General features: G+C 37.6%; 4 protein-coding genes across 6 annotated transcripts; 3 read left to right on the top strand and 1 right to left on the bottom strand.

The window, feature by feature from the left end:
• The first annotated feature begins 517 nt into the window (after nucleotides 1-517).
• Nucleotides 518-5,573, top strand: LOC126614983 (protein DNA-DAMAGE INDUCIBLE 1-like). 2 transcript variants are annotated; one of them, XM_050282695.1, is made up of 16 exons: nucleotides 519-715; nucleotides 822-854; nucleotides 1,155-1,282; nucleotides 1,364-1,472; nucleotides 1,734-1,850; nucleotides 2,132-2,197; nucleotides 2,475-2,537; nucleotides 2,617-2,661; nucleotides 2,908-2,969; nucleotides 3,727-3,820; nucleotides 3,912-4,004; nucleotides 4,114-4,183; nucleotides 4,280-4,350; nucleotides 4,710-4,767; nucleotides 5,051-5,076; nucleotides 5,266-5,573. In XM_050282695.1, the coding sequence occupies exons 1-16, from the start codon at nucleotides 650-652 to the stop codon at nucleotides 5,392-5,394; spliced, it is 1,230 nt and encodes a 409-aa protein (XP_050138652.1). In that variant the 5' UTR covers nucleotides 519-649; the 3' UTR covers nucleotides 5,395-5,573. The 2 variants fall into 2 exon arrangements, with proteins under 2 accessions (XP_050138653.1, XP_050138652.1); XM_050282696.1 differs by lacking the exons at nucleotides 5,051-5,076; nucleotides 5,266-5,573 and adding an exon at nucleotides 4,920-5,020 and having other exon boundaries at nucleotides 518-715; nucleotides 4,710-4,814.
• Nucleotides 5,574-6,746: 1,173 nt separating this feature from the next.
• LOC126614993 (protein ZW2-like) lies at nucleotides 6,747-7,731 on the top strand. Its single transcript, XM_050282709.1, has one exon. The coding sequence runs from the start codon at nucleotides 7,047-7,049 to the stop codon at nucleotides 7,578-7,580; it is 534 nt and encodes a 177-aa protein (XP_050138666.1). The 5' UTR covers nucleotides 6,747-7,046; the 3' UTR covers nucleotides 7,581-7,731.
• Nucleotides 7,732-7,995: 264 nt separating this feature from the next.
• On the top strand, nucleotides 7,996-9,628 carry LOC126614992 (uncharacterized). 2 transcript variants are annotated; one of them, XM_050282707.1, is made up of 2 exons: nucleotides 7,996-8,159; nucleotides 8,753-9,628. In XM_050282707.1, exon 2 carries the CDS (start codon nucleotides 8,816-8,818, stop codon nucleotides 9,488-9,490), a length of 675 nt encoding a protein of 224 aa, XP_050138664.1. In that variant the 5' UTR covers nucleotides 7,996-8,159; nucleotides 8,753-8,815; the 3' UTR covers nucleotides 9,491-9,628. The 2 variants fall into 2 exon arrangements, with proteins under 2 accessions (XP_050138664.1, XP_050138665.1); XM_050282708.1 differs by having other exon boundaries at nucleotides 7,999-8,159; nucleotides 8,793-9,628.
• Nucleotides 9,629-11,066: 1,438 nt separating this feature from the next.
• LOC126614979 (subtilisin-like protease SBT5.4) lies at nucleotides 11,067-16,414 on the bottom strand. Its single transcript, XM_050282691.1, has 11 exons — nucleotides 16,249-16,414; nucleotides 16,038-16,147; nucleotides 15,843-15,940; nucleotides 15,570-15,734; nucleotides 14,448-14,553; nucleotides 13,074-13,623; nucleotides 12,685-12,782; nucleotides 12,368-12,613; nucleotides 12,163-12,277; nucleotides 11,866-12,079; nucleotides 11,067-11,777 (listed from the first exon to the last, which is right to left on the bottom strand). The coding sequence occupies exons 1-11, from the start codon at nucleotides 16,330-16,332 to the stop codon at nucleotides 11,242-11,244; spliced, it is 2,322 nt and encodes a 773-aa protein (XP_050138648.1). The 5' UTR covers nucleotides 16,333-16,414; the 3' UTR covers nucleotides 11,067-11,241.
• Between the last annotated feature and the right edge of the window lie 23 nt (nucleotides 16,415-16,437).

The raw sequence follows: 16,437 nt of genomic DNA, 5'->3' as shown, positions 1-16,437 counted from the left end.
AAGGCAAAAAAGCTAGCTTGACAACCATGAGCCACCCATATAAGAGGTATCCGTCATCGATATCAGCACAACCAAAAACCCCTCACGTTGCGGAGATTGAGAATTGCCTAACACTCTTGATTCACACACTCCATCTCCCAATTTCCTATTACCTACCGGCGAGTGGCGGCTGATTGGATACACACACACACACACATATATATATACGGAGAGAGAGAGCATGACGAGTTTTTTGCCCAGACACTGTGGTGGTTGGCAGTCGACATAAGGGGATGGATGAGGTTTATTTTGAACTTAACTTAATTCAGCAGGGCAAAAATGAAAATTTAACTGAAAAAATAAAATTATAGGATGTATTCATAAGATTGTGGAGGTGTTAATAGAATTACCCAATAGTAAAAGAATACTACTTTCTTATACAGAAAGCTAACAGAACGGAGCGTTTTGTCAACGAGTGCAACTAATTCGTATTACAGACGATCCTTCTCTCCTTCTTGTCCAAGTGGGACAAGAAGTCCAAACTCGTCAAACAAATCCTCCTACATATTCAAAATCCCGAAGCTCCGATTCGATACAACCCACCATACAATCTCACAAAATCCTCACCAATCCACTTCGGAGATCCAATCGCATCGACGGATTGAAGAAGATGAAGATCACTGTGATGACCGCGGACGAACAGATCCTCTCCTTAGACGTCGATCCTCACGAGACTGTAAAGCCCTAATTTTTCACCTCAGAAACCCCCCAATTACTTTGATAGTTCTTTAACTTAATTTGGAAGTTATTTTTTTTATTTAATTTTAATTTTTCTGTGATAGGTTGAGAATGTGAAAGCTCTGCTGGAAGTGGAGGTGAGAAATTTAATTTAATTTAATTTAATTTAATTTAATTCATGAAATAATCATTGTTTTTTTACTTAATTTGAAGGATTAAGCTGTTTTTTTGGGGAAAAAACTTTTGGATTGAAGTGAAGTTTAGATCTTTCTGTACTTGGGATTTAGAGGAAGTGGTGAAGAACTGGAATATAATTGCAGAATTTAAAGTGCTGAACTCTCTTGATTTGAAAGCTAGTTTTGAATCCAGTTAGCTGTTTAGTTAATGGAGTAATGTATAAGGAATGCGTGATTTGATTTTCCGATGCGTATAAGCAGACGCGGGTGCTGCTCCAGCAGCAGCAGCTGCTATATAATGGGAGGGAGATGAGGAATTCTGAGAAGCTGAGTGCTCTTGGTGTTAGAGATGAAGACTTGATAATGATGGTGTCCAATGCCGCCTCGAGGTATATTTGATAATGCTGTACTTTATGTGCAATTCACTTTATGATGTTCATGCGTTTAATGGGCCTGTGGATGTGTTTCAGTGCACCGTCCAATGCCTTGAGCTTCAATCCAGATGGGTCTGCGGTAAACCCAGGAGCTTTCCAGCAGCACATTAGGAATGATTCTAATTTGACAGCACAGTTGTTTCAGGTAGCATGATGTTCTGAGACTTCAATTTCTTTTTTTCTGGTTTTGGTTGGCCTTTGTTGACAGTTGCTGCATAGTGTTTGAAAAGAGACATTAATAAGTTGAATGAAATCTTCTTTTTTATTTAAATTTTGCATTGCTATTCTGAGGTTATAAACTGTTTGTTGCAGAGTCTTTCAAAATGTAATTCGTTGTCCCTAGTTTATGTGATTTTGTACTTCCCGTGAGTTTCTGATTGTCTTTGCTTTTGTTTGGAGCTTACAGAGTGACCCAGACTTGGCACAAGTTATTCTTGGAAATGATCTCAATAGACTGCAGGAACTTTTGCGAGAGCGTCATCGCCAAAAATCTGAACTAAAACGGAAACAAGATGAGGAGCTTGTAAGTTACATTTTCTTCCATTGTAGGATGGTTGCTATTTTATATGGCCTACACTGTAATGTGTCTCCATACATACTGATTAATAAAATACATATAGCCATATGGTAATTGATGAAGTTTCAGAGAAATACAGTGATGCTAACTAACTGTAAATAATATTGCGATGTCTGTTTCTGTAAGTATGAGTGTTTATCCTGTTTTACCTCTTCAATGTAGATTTTGGCATGATTTCTAATTCCTGTAACTGATGGAGCTTTTGGTTACCTGAATCTTGTGAGCAGGCTCTTCTTTATGCAGATCCTTTTGATGTTGAAGCCCAGAAGAAGATTGAAGCTGCTATTCGCCAGGTTAGTGGTATTGTGATTATTGTCTTTGTTAAAGGAGTGAGGTTCACAGAAGATAATTCAACTCCATAGTTTCTTTAATAACCTGGAGCTGTAGTTGTTCTTTCCTAAAATATTTGCAGTGGTAACGTACTCTTAAAAATCAATTCGTAATTGCTCACAATATGTATTTTGTTATTTCTTTTTTGCTTTTTTTAGGGTAGTGCTATCCACACACCCTTTTTACTTCCACACACCCCTAAGGGTATTTCTTTTTTAATATTGCTTATTTCCTTTGCAGAAAGGAATTGATGAAAATTGGGCTGCTGCTCTGGAGCATAACCCTGAAGCTTTTGCAAGAGTGGTACGTATGATTATCAGCTTTCTCTACCAGTGTTATAATTTTAAATTGGTATTTTGTTTGATGTTCTATGCTTTTCTAGGTTATGTTGTATGTTGACATGGAAGTGAATGGTGTTCCATTGAAGGTAATTATTCCCTAATAACTTAGGACTGTTACTCTTCTTTCTCTTCAGTTCAATGTGATATAAGATGGCTGGAATATTTTTCTGTCATCTGTATTGCCTTCCTAATTCGACTGCCCTTTATGTTTCCTGAACTCAATAAAGGCTATCCATCTCAATTAATATTATCAGTTCTTGTTCTTTATGGATTGTCTGTACTTTAAGTAACTGCAAAAGTTACATACTTTGTTTATTTCCACTTGTATCCAGGCATTTGTTGACAGTGGAGCGCAGTCAACTATTATATCAAAAAGTTGTGCCGAGCGTTGTGGGTATGAGCTAATTTTAACTATTACACTACTCTTTACTGGTTGTGAAAGTATATATACACAAGCGACTCATTTTAATATTCTATTGATGAATATGCTTGGATCATATACTTTGAGTCTCGTTCCTTTTTGGATTAGCAAGTTTGGTGCTATTATCTGGGCTATCGGTCCACTGTCTATTAGTTGTGTGGTTGTGTGTTTCATGGTGGACATTCTGTGGCCCAAACACAATAAATATGCTTGCATGATTTTAAGATGAATACGGATGTTGATTTGGATAACAATCTCAGTCGGTTGTTTTCACTAGCTACTTTATATCATATCACTTTAGCCACTTAGATAAGATCTTGCGACCAACCCTCAGATAAGTTCATGTGAAAAGGAGACAAATTTTGAATGCTTTATTGCTGTTTTCTTTATTAGAATTTCTGTTGATTTATTTTTTTCCCATATTTTTATGAATACTGATGTTGATTTGGATGCATGAGAGAACCGTAGGAGGTAGTTCAATAACAATCTCAGTTGGTTTTTTTTCACCAACTGCTTTATATCATACAACTTTAGCCACATAAATTTTGCTCTGGCGACCAACCCTTCTGATAAGTTTTTATGAAAAAGAAGGCAATTTTTGAATGCATTACTGCTGCTTTCTTTATAAGAAATTCTTTTGATTCTTTTGATTTCATATTTTTATGAAAAATGTGAGAGTTACAGGAGCAAAAGCCTAATGTTATGTTGTTTTGGGCATTAAACTCTCTAGATTGTTGAGGCTTTTAGATCAACGTTATAAGGGCATTGCTCATGGAGTTGGTCAATCAGAGATATTGGGTCGAATACATGTAGCTCCAATCAAGGTAGCTGCCTATGCTGAGCAAATCCATATTATTTTATACTCTCTCTGAAATGTTTACTTGAGTGACAGGCTTTTTAACATTGTTTCTATAGATTGGAAGTATATTTTACCCTTGTTCATTCATGGTTCTCGATGCTCCGAATATGGAGTTTCTCTTTGGGTTGGATATGCTCCGTAAGCATCAGGTAGAATCCATGCTCCAAATTCTGTGATAGCTGTCTTTCTCAATGGTTGTAATTAATGTGGAGCTCCATTTGTTATCACTTAGTCTTCTAACATTAAAGATGTCTTCAGTGCATTATAGATTTGAACGAAAATGTTTTGAGAGTTGGCGGTGGAGAAGTTTCTGTACCATTTTTGCAAGGTAGGTCCCATGATATCTATGTATGTATGTATAAATATTCTGGAATATTTATGGTCCTTTGCTAAAGAAAAATCAAAAACTATGTATTTGTTTCAGAAAAAGACATCCCATCTCGTTTTCTCGATGAAGAAAGGTTCTCCAAGGAAGCATCCAGCTCAGGAGCTCCTGTAAGTCTACTCGAGTTTATGCTTTTCCTGAAGTCAAGGATTCTTGCTGTTTGCTGTTTCCGGTTCTAAATGCATAATAATAATAAAATCTAGGACCAAAATTCTGTTGTTATCTGTAAAAACAGTTGGATCATCTTGTATGAGTTTTTGTATTTGCTCCTTTTTATTTTCATATCTTCCCATCCCCTCCTAATTTTCTTGTTAAGTGTAGAATCTATAGATATAACATGGTTTTTTGGATCATATCATTCATTAGGATATGTTGTCGTATAAAAGTTTTCAAATTTAGTAAGGCAGTTGACTTTGGATTTATATTTCTTTCATTTTGCTCATTGTGCTTTAATAATGGTATTCTTCAGGTTACAGCGGGAACAGCAGATACGAGCAAAACTGTACCATCAGGAGGGCAATCTTCGGGTTAGTTTGGAAAATGCTCATTGTCGTTAACGGATGCTTTGGTTATGGTTTGTGTCGGGAGGTGCAATTTAGTTTGTTTGCTTTTGTTTGGTTGAATCGGTTAATGAGAATTTTAGAGTTTAATGGGATGCCTTGATAATGATTTGTGTCAGGGAGGTGAAATTTAGTTTGTTTGCTCTTCTCGGTTAAATTGGTTACTTGCAAATTGTGATAGCAGTGCATGTATGAATTTTCCCCACGTATAACTGATGATCGTTCCCTTTTCCCTTTAAACTTGACACAGCGAGTGCTCGTTCAAACCAGACTCAGGTAAATTTTTCTAGCTTTACGCTATTTTTTAATTTATATCGAGAAGTTTAATTATGCTGTAGTGTTTTACATTTGCTTAATCTCCATTCTAAGTTATCAACTAGGGTTTTCGGTCTTTCGGGGGTTCACCATACAGAGAAGTTGGATCGTCGAATAAAATTTCTACATCTGACGAAGTTGTGGTTGCAGGGATCTGAATTTGAAGCTAAGGTTGCAAAGCTTGTCGAGCTAGGGTTCGGGAGAGATGCGGTAATACAAGCTCTTAAATTTTTCGATGGTAACGAAGAACAAGCAGCCGGGTATCTTTTCGGTGGCTGATTTGAAACTTTATACCTTTGCAAAATTCATATTCGTTGCTGGATTAATGCTTAGTTTGGGAACTCAACAACTTGGAAGTTGAAAATATTATGTATTTGTTTCCCCTTGATCTAACCTTATTGATTGAGACCCACGAATGTGGGTTGCAATTTATATAAACAGTCCATCCTTCGATTTGATTTTCTTTGAGTTTTACCAAATCTGCTTTATTTATCCCCTGCGGGATTGACCTTGTTCGGATTGAATTTCGATGGTGGATTAACTACTTGACTGTTGGATCGTTAAAATACTAATAGGATTAAGTACCTAAAATCTTTTAATTTTTTAGTGTCATTTTAAATGTATCTTAATTTTTTTTACACATTTCAAGTAAGTACTCGATTTATTGAAAATGTCGCATCCATTAAAGCACCAGTTAAAAATTTGTCAAATTAATCAGAGTTTCTTTGGCTTCAAGAACAATCAAAGGTCATGAAATTGTAGCCTTCACTAATTAACTGTCACCACCACTCATATTAGACCATCACGTCCAAACTCAACGCAAAAGCACCAAATCCACCCTACAACTGCCACCAACATTGGGAAGACGGTCATGGAGGTTGCTAAAATGGTATGCACTGCCATGATGTGTCCACCATCATGTCTGAATTATTAACCCTCTTATTTGTTAGGAGACAATGTAATTTCAATTTGGGTCTATTTTTCATTCAATTCAATACCCTTTGATCATCCGGTTCCACATTATATAATCTATTTTTGAAATTTAGATTTTGAGGTGACAAATATTAATGTTGACCATGATATACTAAGTTGAGGGGTATTCTATATAATCTACGTTTGAAAAATTAACTGTGGCTTAATGAATATGACATTTTCAATAGGATGGATACTTGTCTAGAATGTTTAAAAATGTTAAGACGAATTTAGAATGACACTAAAAGATTGAGGGGTTTAGGTACTTGATCCTAAAATATATTGTGATTGTGAGATTTCTAATAAACCAATTCTGGTATGCTATTAAGTTTAATGTAATTGTGTTTTAATTTTGAGGGCATTAAGTCTATTCAATATGTTTTTTTTTACTACGATTAATAGTTTTTATAAAAACTAATATTTATAAAATTAGAATTAAATTAAATAGGCTAGCAATATTATGATATGAATTTTCGTTTTTTAGATACGCTCTCATTCTTTTTTGTCCATCACGTAAGGTTAGATTAATGTCATTACGTAAGTGGGTATAAATTTTTTCTTCAAGTACTCGTCTACTTGTATTATAACATTTGACGTCCTGGTTGATGTTCTAGATAGTCTTCCGTATTTAGATATGGCCTCGTAGCATCGGCTTGATCCATAAAAAGCTCCAGAAAAGAGAATTAAGTCATAGGAAATGCCTAGACGACGTTTTTCTTCTTGGGCTGCAGTAAGTAAATTGTATGTATATAAGCATAGAAAGCGTATCGTTTTGATATGGCATTCCGGGAGAGATGAAGAGAAATGACGAGTGAAGAGCAGATAAGCCACGTGTCACTATAATACTCGGCGGCTGGCTGCACCGCCAGCAAACGTTTCTCGACCAGCTCCGTAACTTGGTCGAATCGCCGGACTACGAAAACAAGGATTGCCGGCAGAGGAACTTAATCGAGCAGGTTATGTCTCACTACCAGCAGTACTTCGCCGAGAAAGCCAGAACGGCGGAGGAGGATGTGTTTGTCTTGTTTTCGCCGCCCTGGCTCAGCTCATTCGAGAGGAGCTTGCTCTGGTTGGGGGGATTCAAGCCGTCAATGGTGCTGCGGATGGTGGACAGCTCGATTGAGGACTTGACGGCGGAGCAGGCGACGGAGATGGACGCGGTGAAGGGCGAGACGAGGCGGGCGGAGCGGGAGCTCTTGGAGACAATGGCAAGGATTCAGGAGAGCGTGGCGGCGCCGCCGATTCTGCCGCTGGCGAGGAGGGTGGGGAGGCTGATGGACGAGGAGACGCTGAAGACGGCGATGATGGGGGTTATTAAGAGCGCCGATGGGCTTCGCGGGTCGACGGTGAGGAAGGTAGTGAAGTTGTTGAGTCCGGAGCAGGTTGAAGAACGACTTACATATGTTACCGTTTTATTTTTGTTTTTGGGCCTTCATTTGAATGTTTTAGGCTCAACTGGGCCTTTTTCTCTTTTTGGTTTTCTGTTCACTTGAATAATTTACGACTTTATAATGGCACGTTGCGCGCTTGATTAAAAAAATCTCGCCAGGCTCGTGTTTAGAGGTTAGTTAAAATTAAGCTATTGATCTGTTATGCTATCAAATGGTTGAATAATGCAAGTGATTGGATATTTGAAAAATAAAATTTGAATTACTTGTATCATAAAATTTGGTGTATTAAACGGTGTTATTTTTATACCGATAAATTATCTTACACATGAAAAACTGTATTCCAAAATTATAACAAATGACCTAAAAATTATGATAATTAGATCGTTGAAATATACTATGAGCTAAGAAAGTATATTAAAATTGGGACACATTTTTAAGGCCTATTCTATAACATTTAACTATCTAACTTATTAACTTCACCGTTAAAATAAAAATAAATAAATAAAAGTTGTGCCTACTCTAAAAGGCCCAATCCATACCCAAAAAACTACTGCATATGAAATCAAAACCCTAGTTAATTCAACTCTTCCCCTTGCGAGCCCCTCTCTCTGCTCTCTCCTATCGACGAAACCACAAAGGAAGAGAGAGGAAGCTCAAAATCTACTTACATCCCCGGTCCAGGTACGTTCATTTTTATCGTGAAGGTCCATTTTCTTCTGTATCATTTCTTAGTCGCAGTCGAATTAGACTGTTCATGATCTAAGGTCTTGTGGGTATGTTGAAAAATCGGTTTATATCTGTATCTTTGTTTGAATTTGATGAAATCTTTGTCTTTTCTTATTTGGGTCTGTGTCAATTTGGATACTTGTTCTGCTTTTGAGCTCGATAAGAGGTTTTTCAGGCACCCAATGATGAAATTGGGAATATTTAATCGCTTTTGTTATGTAAATTTGGAAGTGGATTAATTGAAGCTGTAGTGAAATTCGTATATTTATATGTTTAATTGATATATGAGGGCGAACCTAGGCACAACGGAAAAGTTGCTCCTTTATGACCGAAAGGTCATAGGGTCGAGTCATGGAAACAGCCTCTTTGCAAAGCAAGAGTAGGGCTGCTTACGATAGACCTTCGCAAAATAGGGAGCCTTATTGGTTTGAAGTAGCCCTTTTATAATTTAATTGATATATAGAGCTTAATTAGAGTAGATGTTTATTGTCATAGATGTTTGTTTTGGTTTGTAGAGGGGGTTCATACGAATATCTGATTTTGTGCAGCTAATTAATCCATTGATCAACTTTTGATTAACCGTTGAAGGGTCGTAGTCGGCGGAGTTAAAAATGCAGTCCAACGGAGCTCCTACAGCCATGGAAGTCGAAGCAGGTTCATCTGCACCAAATTCATTGCCTGGGACTTTACCACCCAAGCCATCGTTTGCGCCTTTGAAGGCTCATGAGATGTCAGATGGACAAGTCCAGTTCCGGAAAGTCTCTGTTCCGCCGCATCGTTATTCTCCCCTCAAGAAAGCATGGATGGACATATACACCCCAATTTATGAGCAGATGAAGATAGACATTCGTATGAATCTCAAGGGTCGCAAAGTTGAGTTGAAGACTAGAGCTGACACACCCGATGTAAGTAATCTACAGAAGTGCGCTGATTTTGTTCAGGCTTTCATGCTGGGTTTTGATGTTATAGACGCCGTTGCCCTTTTGCGGATGGATGAGCTCTATGTAGAGTCTTTTGAGATCAAGGACGTTAAAACACTCCGTGGGGAGCACTTGTCTCGTGCTATAGGAAGGCTTTCCGGTAAGGGTGGTAAAACAAAGTTTGCAATCGAGAATGCTACGAAGACAAGGATTGTGATTGCTGACACCAAGATTCACATACTGGGATCTTTTGCAAATATTAAGGTTGCAAGGGATTCTCTTTGCAGCCTTATCTTAGGGTCCCCTGCCGGAAAAGTGTATTCGAAATTAAGAGCAGTTACTGCTAGATTGGCGGAAAGGTTTTAATTTCGGTTTTGTGTCACCTTAGACGTTTGTCTTGAGTTATGCTAAGCCAATTATAGTTTTGAGTATTTTGAGGATGCTTGTAAGAGGTTTTGTAACATCATATGGACCATCTAGTAAAAAAACTTTTTTTTTCTTGGATATCTTGGTGTGAATTGATTTTAAGGAAAACTAATGAAAATGTTTGAAAATTTTAAGTTTTAACGATGAGGACAAAATAAAGGGTAAAGTGAATAGTATCAGGATTAATTTTTTAGTGTAAAAGTATGGTTTTTGGTTAAAGTAAAAAATACTGGTAGCTTTTCGTTAAAATTCCTTTGATTTTATTCTTAATCTTTTTCATTTGATTATCAGACTAACTCATAGGCTAGATTGGTGCCAACTGACATAGCACCTGGTGTGTTTAAGTTGTTAGCGTGCTAGGCACGTGAGTTTTACTCGTGTTGGATTTGTGAGTGGATTTGCAATGGTCATTTGTGATGGATTTGCGAGTGGATTTGCAATGGTCATTTGTGATGGATTTGCAATGGTCATTTGTACTCTCACTGACCATGGTCTCGTTCTCTGAATCGAATCCAAGAGGCATAAATCTGTGATTTTGAGGCAACCAACGAACTGGCTGGGTCTGGTGTTGATCTACAAAGTTCGGTGTTCACCAAAGAAAACTACATACAAATGAAGACGGTTTTCAAGTCTCACAACTTGTGGTAGTTTGTAGATGAAGGATTTGAGATTCCAGATGAATTTGAGGATGAACTCACCGAGAAGGAGAAGATTGGGGTTCAGGATTCCATAGCTCGAGACGTGTTGGGGTTGATTCAAGGTGCAGTTTCAGATGAGATCTTCCCTAAGATTGCGAACCAAGAGACTGCAAAGGAGGCGTGGGGATATTCTGAAGCAAGAATAGAGAGACGATTGACGAGTTAGAGCCTTGAAATTGCTAGGTATTCGTCGAGACTTTGAGTATGCTCGTATGAGAGATGATGAATCATTATTTGTTTATTTGACTAGACTATTTGGATTAATTAACCAAATGAAGATGTATAGTGAAGAGTGAGTAATAAACGAATTGTGGAGAAATTGTTGATTAGTCTCACTAGGATCTATGATAATATTTTGTCTGTGATTGAGAGGACTAAGAAACTTGATAAAACTGATTCTACTGAGGTTGTAGCAACACTTGAGGTCTTCGTACAAAGACTAATTTGTTTGTTTGTTTTTTTCAAAAAATGGAGACAATTGGTGGCAAGTCACGGTTATCCACCCCTTCTTGGGGCCGGGAAGACTCACATAGGCATTTTAGCAAAAAGAAAATCTGATAAAAAAGATACTTTCTAGTCTAAGATTACAGTCGAGATAGCTCACAAGCTTGCAATTTTAAAGGGAAGAAATTATGGAAGAAGAAAGATAAGGTTTTAAGAATAGTAAAAACTTGCAGAAGTTGTTGGCATAAATGCTAGAGAGACTAAATTTGTAAATTAAATGTTGGAAACTGAAGGACATGAAAGTAGATGATTGGTTTATTGCTTAAGAGTTGATAAACGTGCTCATCCCTAGCATTACCCCATGTGTAACATGATAACCGAATAAATACTTTACTTCTTTATTCTCCTTATTTTGCACCGATGTTTTTCGATAAATAAATCTTTTCGGAATGACAGAAAAGACGTATAAATACATCTGCCTAACCTAAAATCCACATATCTTGAAGGATTTAAACAATGATGAACAAGAATTGACATACTTCGTCATCTCTAGTAGTGCATGACGACAATAGGACTCCTGACATTGTGCTTCCCATCCGTCCAATTTAACTCTCCAAATACGTAGTCTTGAGGCCCTTGAACCTGAGCCTTCAGAACAACCGTGAACTTCTTCTCTTCGCCATTGCTCTTGAACTGCAAGGTACCAGGCTTAACAGTAACAGAAACTCCCACCGGTTCCTTAACACGAACTACGTATGTGCCTGGAGAACCAACATTCTTAACCCTTCTAGTCACAGTCACTGGCGTGTCACGGAGATTGGGAACTGTTATAGAAGGATAGTTAAAATCAGAAAGACTATATGCCTTGGGACATTTATGTGGCTCTTTAGAAAACACTTTGAGAAGTGTTGCATTGTAGCCACGAGCACATAAGAAGTTCAAGTAATCATCGGTTGTTAGGTCATAAACAAGTCCAGGGTCCATCGCACTGTTTGGTTGAACATGTCCTGCACCATAAGCAAATGGGGTTGCTCTGGCCTTGGATGAGTCCAGCATTGTGCCCTTGTTGTTATCTCGTTTTCTTGCTGCAGAAGGAACGAAATAAAGAAAATTAACAACTGGAACGCGTGTGACAAAATTATGGTGACTTAAACCAGAAGGGAAAAATTGTACCGGTGGTCATGATTGCAGATTTAATAGCTGCAGGGGTCCATGTCGGGTGAAGGGTTTTCAAAAGACCGACAATTCCAGATACATGAGGGCACGACATGGAAGTTCCGGATTCTGTATTGAAAGGTACACGCCGTGTATCGAACTCCCCATCAGTTGGCCCAGTTGCTTGAGTATAAGCAGCAATTATACTCACTCCAGGCGCTGTGATATCAGGCTGATGCGCAAACATTGAACAGGTTACATAAAATATTTGAAGAAGCATTGCACATAAGAATGAACAAGAATTTCAAAGATTACCTTAAGAATTGACTGCTCAACGGGGTTAGGCCCCCTCGAAGAGAATGAAGCCATAAATGGAGCTGGTTTTGTTCCTAGTTCAGTCTTTACACGAGTAATGTAAGCCATAGGAATCCTGATTCATTTTCATTGAATGAGAGGCTAGAAGATTAGTCACGAACTTTTTAGGTCAAAAACACACAAAATGAAAGATCAGAATATGTACTTGGTCGACTTGATGTAGGCAAAGACAGATTCTCCGTCGGAAAAATTAACGTGTGAAGCCGGAAGCAAGTGAGGATCAGCTATGATTTCATTCCCACTTAGCTTATCATTGACCAAAATCATTCCGACAGCGCCTGCAAGAATAGCTTGTTGACCCTTGTTGGCTCTTGCATTTTCCCCTCGAACGCAAACCAAAATTTTACCCTCCGCCTTCTTTTTATCAAGGGTACTAGGTTTGCAGAGCTGGCTGAAGAAGTTGGAGAAGGTACAGTTAAATAATGTACATTATGCACAAGCATAAAAATTGATGTTACTCACGCTTCAGAAGCAGACGCATTAGTAGCTTTAGCATCGCTTGCACTTATCAATGGGTAGAACTTTTCAGCTGGCAAACCTGTGGAGGAAAGACTTGCTCCCTAGAAACAAGAATATGGTTACTTAAGGGTGTTAAACTGTTGATTAGGACATCAACTACCATTTCATGTTGTAAATCAATGTCATAATCTGTAGCATTACTCGTGATGATGAACAGACTAATAGTGATTAGGGTTATTGTTTATATCACTGTTTATTCGCACACCAAGTACCATATCATGTCATAGATTAATCTTGATAAATAGTCTGTAGCATTACTCGTTACAATAATCTGTAGCATTACTCGTTACAATAAACACACGACTAGCGACTAGGGTGTTAGATTTAAATACCTTGAGATGCTTCTTGTTGCCAAGAGCAACATAATTGGAGAACTCGCGATCTATCGTGCTAGCTCCAACTGTGAGCATCCACGGTGCCACATTCGACACTGACCCAGGAGTAGGGCCTGAATTGCCAGCTGAGCTGACCACAGTAATCCCCTTCTTAACAGCATGGAAGGACCCTATTGCAATCCCATCATTAAAAAACTCTACAGCTTCACCACCAAGAGACACTGAAAGCACATCAACACCGTCACTAATTGCAGCTTCAAAAGCGGCCAAAATGTCTGCATCAAAGCACTCGTTGTCATTGATTGGCGGCCAGCATACTTTGTACGCAGCCACCCGAGCTTTTGGGGATCCACCCTTTGCAGTGCCATTGCCATTACCGAAAACACTTGCTCTAGGAACAAAATTACCACCAGCCGTTGAAAGGGTGTGTGAGCCATGACCGGCATAGTCACGAGCGTTGGGCTGGATGGACTTGGCTGCAGTGGAGTTAACCATGGAAGCATACGCGAGGTATCCTTTGCTGAAGTACCTTGCTCCGATCAGCTTCCTACGTAAGTGTTAATCCGAATTAACATTAGCCGTTATCGCATAGTTAAACAACTGCATTAACCAAATTAAATAACGACGTGACACAAACATTGCTAGCATAGTTGGTGGTATTACGTCTGCATGAGTTGAAAATGTGCAACATAAGCAATGATCCAGTTGACTTATTGCTAAAGTATATATACAATACTGGACAAACAGGTGGGAGACACAACTTTAGGTTACTTTGTACCAAGGACCCCCCGGCCCTTTTTGTCAAACTTTATATTATAGTTCGCCTTTTAGATCATAGATGTAACCCAACAATTCCCAATGTATGCTATTTTACTTTCAGAAGTCGATTACCCAATCACATCCCATAATATACCATCTGATCAAAACAAATGATGGCCGTTCTTAACTAGCAGAAGCTAACATATTGGGCAAGTGTTTAATAAGTGAAATACTAACAACAATCGTTCATTTGCACTCATTAGTTTAAGCAAGTTCCTAATAAGTGAAATATCAAGAAAGGTTCTTGGCGCACACAGATTAATTGGACAGTATATAATGGGACATTGCTAAAGACAATTGCTTGCGTGAATGAGCGATTTCTGGCTATTTATGTAATGGGCACCCACATGCATTAGTGAGCAATAGTTGCCCGGATAAGCAACGAACTTAAGTAAGATTCAATTACACGTATTGGTTTTTTCACCTTACATATCAAGATTCTGAATCAACTGAAGATACAAATTGGGACCGATGTACCATTCAAAAAATGTAACCTACTTTAAAAAATGAAAGTATTTGAGAAAGGAGCAAGAAGTGGAGAAGAGAATGGACCTATTGCAACGAGAACCATTTTTGGTGAGCTGACAGATTCCACGCCATTTAGATGGGATTGGTCCCATCCCTTCATCGCTAAAGCTCTTTGATTCCGGCCAAACACCTGTCGCAAAACCAATAAAGAAAACATAGCACATAACAAGAAAATGTCAAAAACCATTCATGATTTACAAATGAATAGTGTTGGCCACAGAATGATATGCTATACATAATGGAAAATTACTAGAACGCATGGAGAAAACATGCCAAAGAAAGTTAGGAAATATTCACAAATAAAACTATAGTTATAACTCATTATTCAAAAAAAAAAAAAACGAAGGACATTAAATAGACAATAAACTCTATATAATTGTGTCAATTTCTTGTCTGTTTAGAATCCTTCCGATTCTATTTTTAATTAAAAATTTATAGCTAGATCAATTTGTTCATGTTTCCGAGAAATGCCAATGAAGCAGAAATTAGAAGCACAATCTTGACTGATCTGCATTTCTTACTGCAGTTAATTTCTAAGAAATAAAATTCTCTTTTTGTGGTGGAGTAAAACAAGAATGGATTAAATTGGTTTGTCAGCGAATTTGACATCAACATGCCAAATGCTATAAAATATGGGTTGGTAAATACTTAAAATCATTATGCAAAGTGCTATATTCGCGGTTGGTAGGATTTTAAAAAATTATAACATTTGAATCTAATTATCATATATCATTCACTGAACTTGTTATATTATATAACAATATGCCTATGTGAGTTTCTTGAATTCCAGAATGATAGGTAAACCGTGATGAAACCATAAGCTATTCCTTTTTTTAGAAGAAAACTTAGCTATATAATATGAAAAAACGCTGAACTGATGTGGTTACGTCAAAGCATTATCGCAACATAAAATGCAGCAGCATTCTCAATCAAAATTACAAGAAATACTTTTGTGATAAAAACGCGTGCACATGAAATCAAGTTTCAAATACGAAATCAAGTTTCAAATACTAAATCAAGTTTCAAAAACACTTATGCAACATTTATTGGAGCAGAAATATATCAAGGAAAGCAAAGAATGTGGCCGATTTTACACTCCACATTTTACAATTTAACCTAAATTAGCAACAAACTAATTAAGATTACCAGTATCAAGGTTTCCTATAATCGTATTTGCACCAAACCGTGCCTTCTTCAAAATGGAACCGGGCCGGGTTTCGCCGTTTTCTTCCAATCCAAGAAAATCCCATGAACGAGTTGTGTGTAGTTTTCTTCCTCTGTTTGGAAAGACAGATACAACATTTGGATCCTCTGCAGATGCACATAAAATGCATTGTGAAAAAAAAAACGTAACGGAGGAAGGAAGAGGAAACTGCAAATAAAAAACTTCCAAAATTGATTTCAAAAAATATATATTACTTTCAATCTGAACAGCCTCTTCATCATCCAAAATTGCAGCAAAGCCATTGATATTTCTCGTATATGAATAAAATATTGCTTCTTGTGCCCTTTCATTGCTGTTGAAGAAATTGGAACAAAAGAAAAAATCCAACCATATTAGCATGGAAAAAGAAAATTCAAACCCTACACAGAAAGCATATAAAGTGTCCATACCTTCCCAAAACTGTTCCAAGCAGATTGTAGTGAGAATTTGTCACGCTATCGAGGTCAGAAGACGAAGGATCCAGAACATGAGGACGTGCTCCTAAGTACACAATGTAAGACTGAAACAAAGAAATAGTATCAAAGCGATTAGTGAAATTTGATCAGAATGAAACTTCAAAAACTTAATTCGACAAAGAGAAAGAAAGCAATGCATGCATACATTTTTGGCAGCATATGTTGGAATCTGAAACAAAGAGAAGAGAAGAACTGAGAGAAGAAAAGGAGGGAGAGTTGAATTTCCCATCTGCCAATATTTTGTGAAGAGAAGAAGTGTGTGGAAAGAGGCTATTCCTTCTCCTGCTTTTAAAACTCAGTTTTTTGCCTGTTTTTGGAAGCAAAAATTGCTTCC

Source organism: Malus sylvestris, chromosome 3, assembly GCF_916048215.2.
Source record: "Malus sylvestris chromosome 3, drMalSylv7.2, whole genome shotgun sequence".
Taxonomy (NCBI): Eukaryota; Viridiplantae; Streptophyta; class Magnoliopsida; order Rosales; family Rosaceae; genus Malus; species Malus sylvestris.
This window is presented reverse-complemented; position numbering and strand designations above follow the sequence as displayed.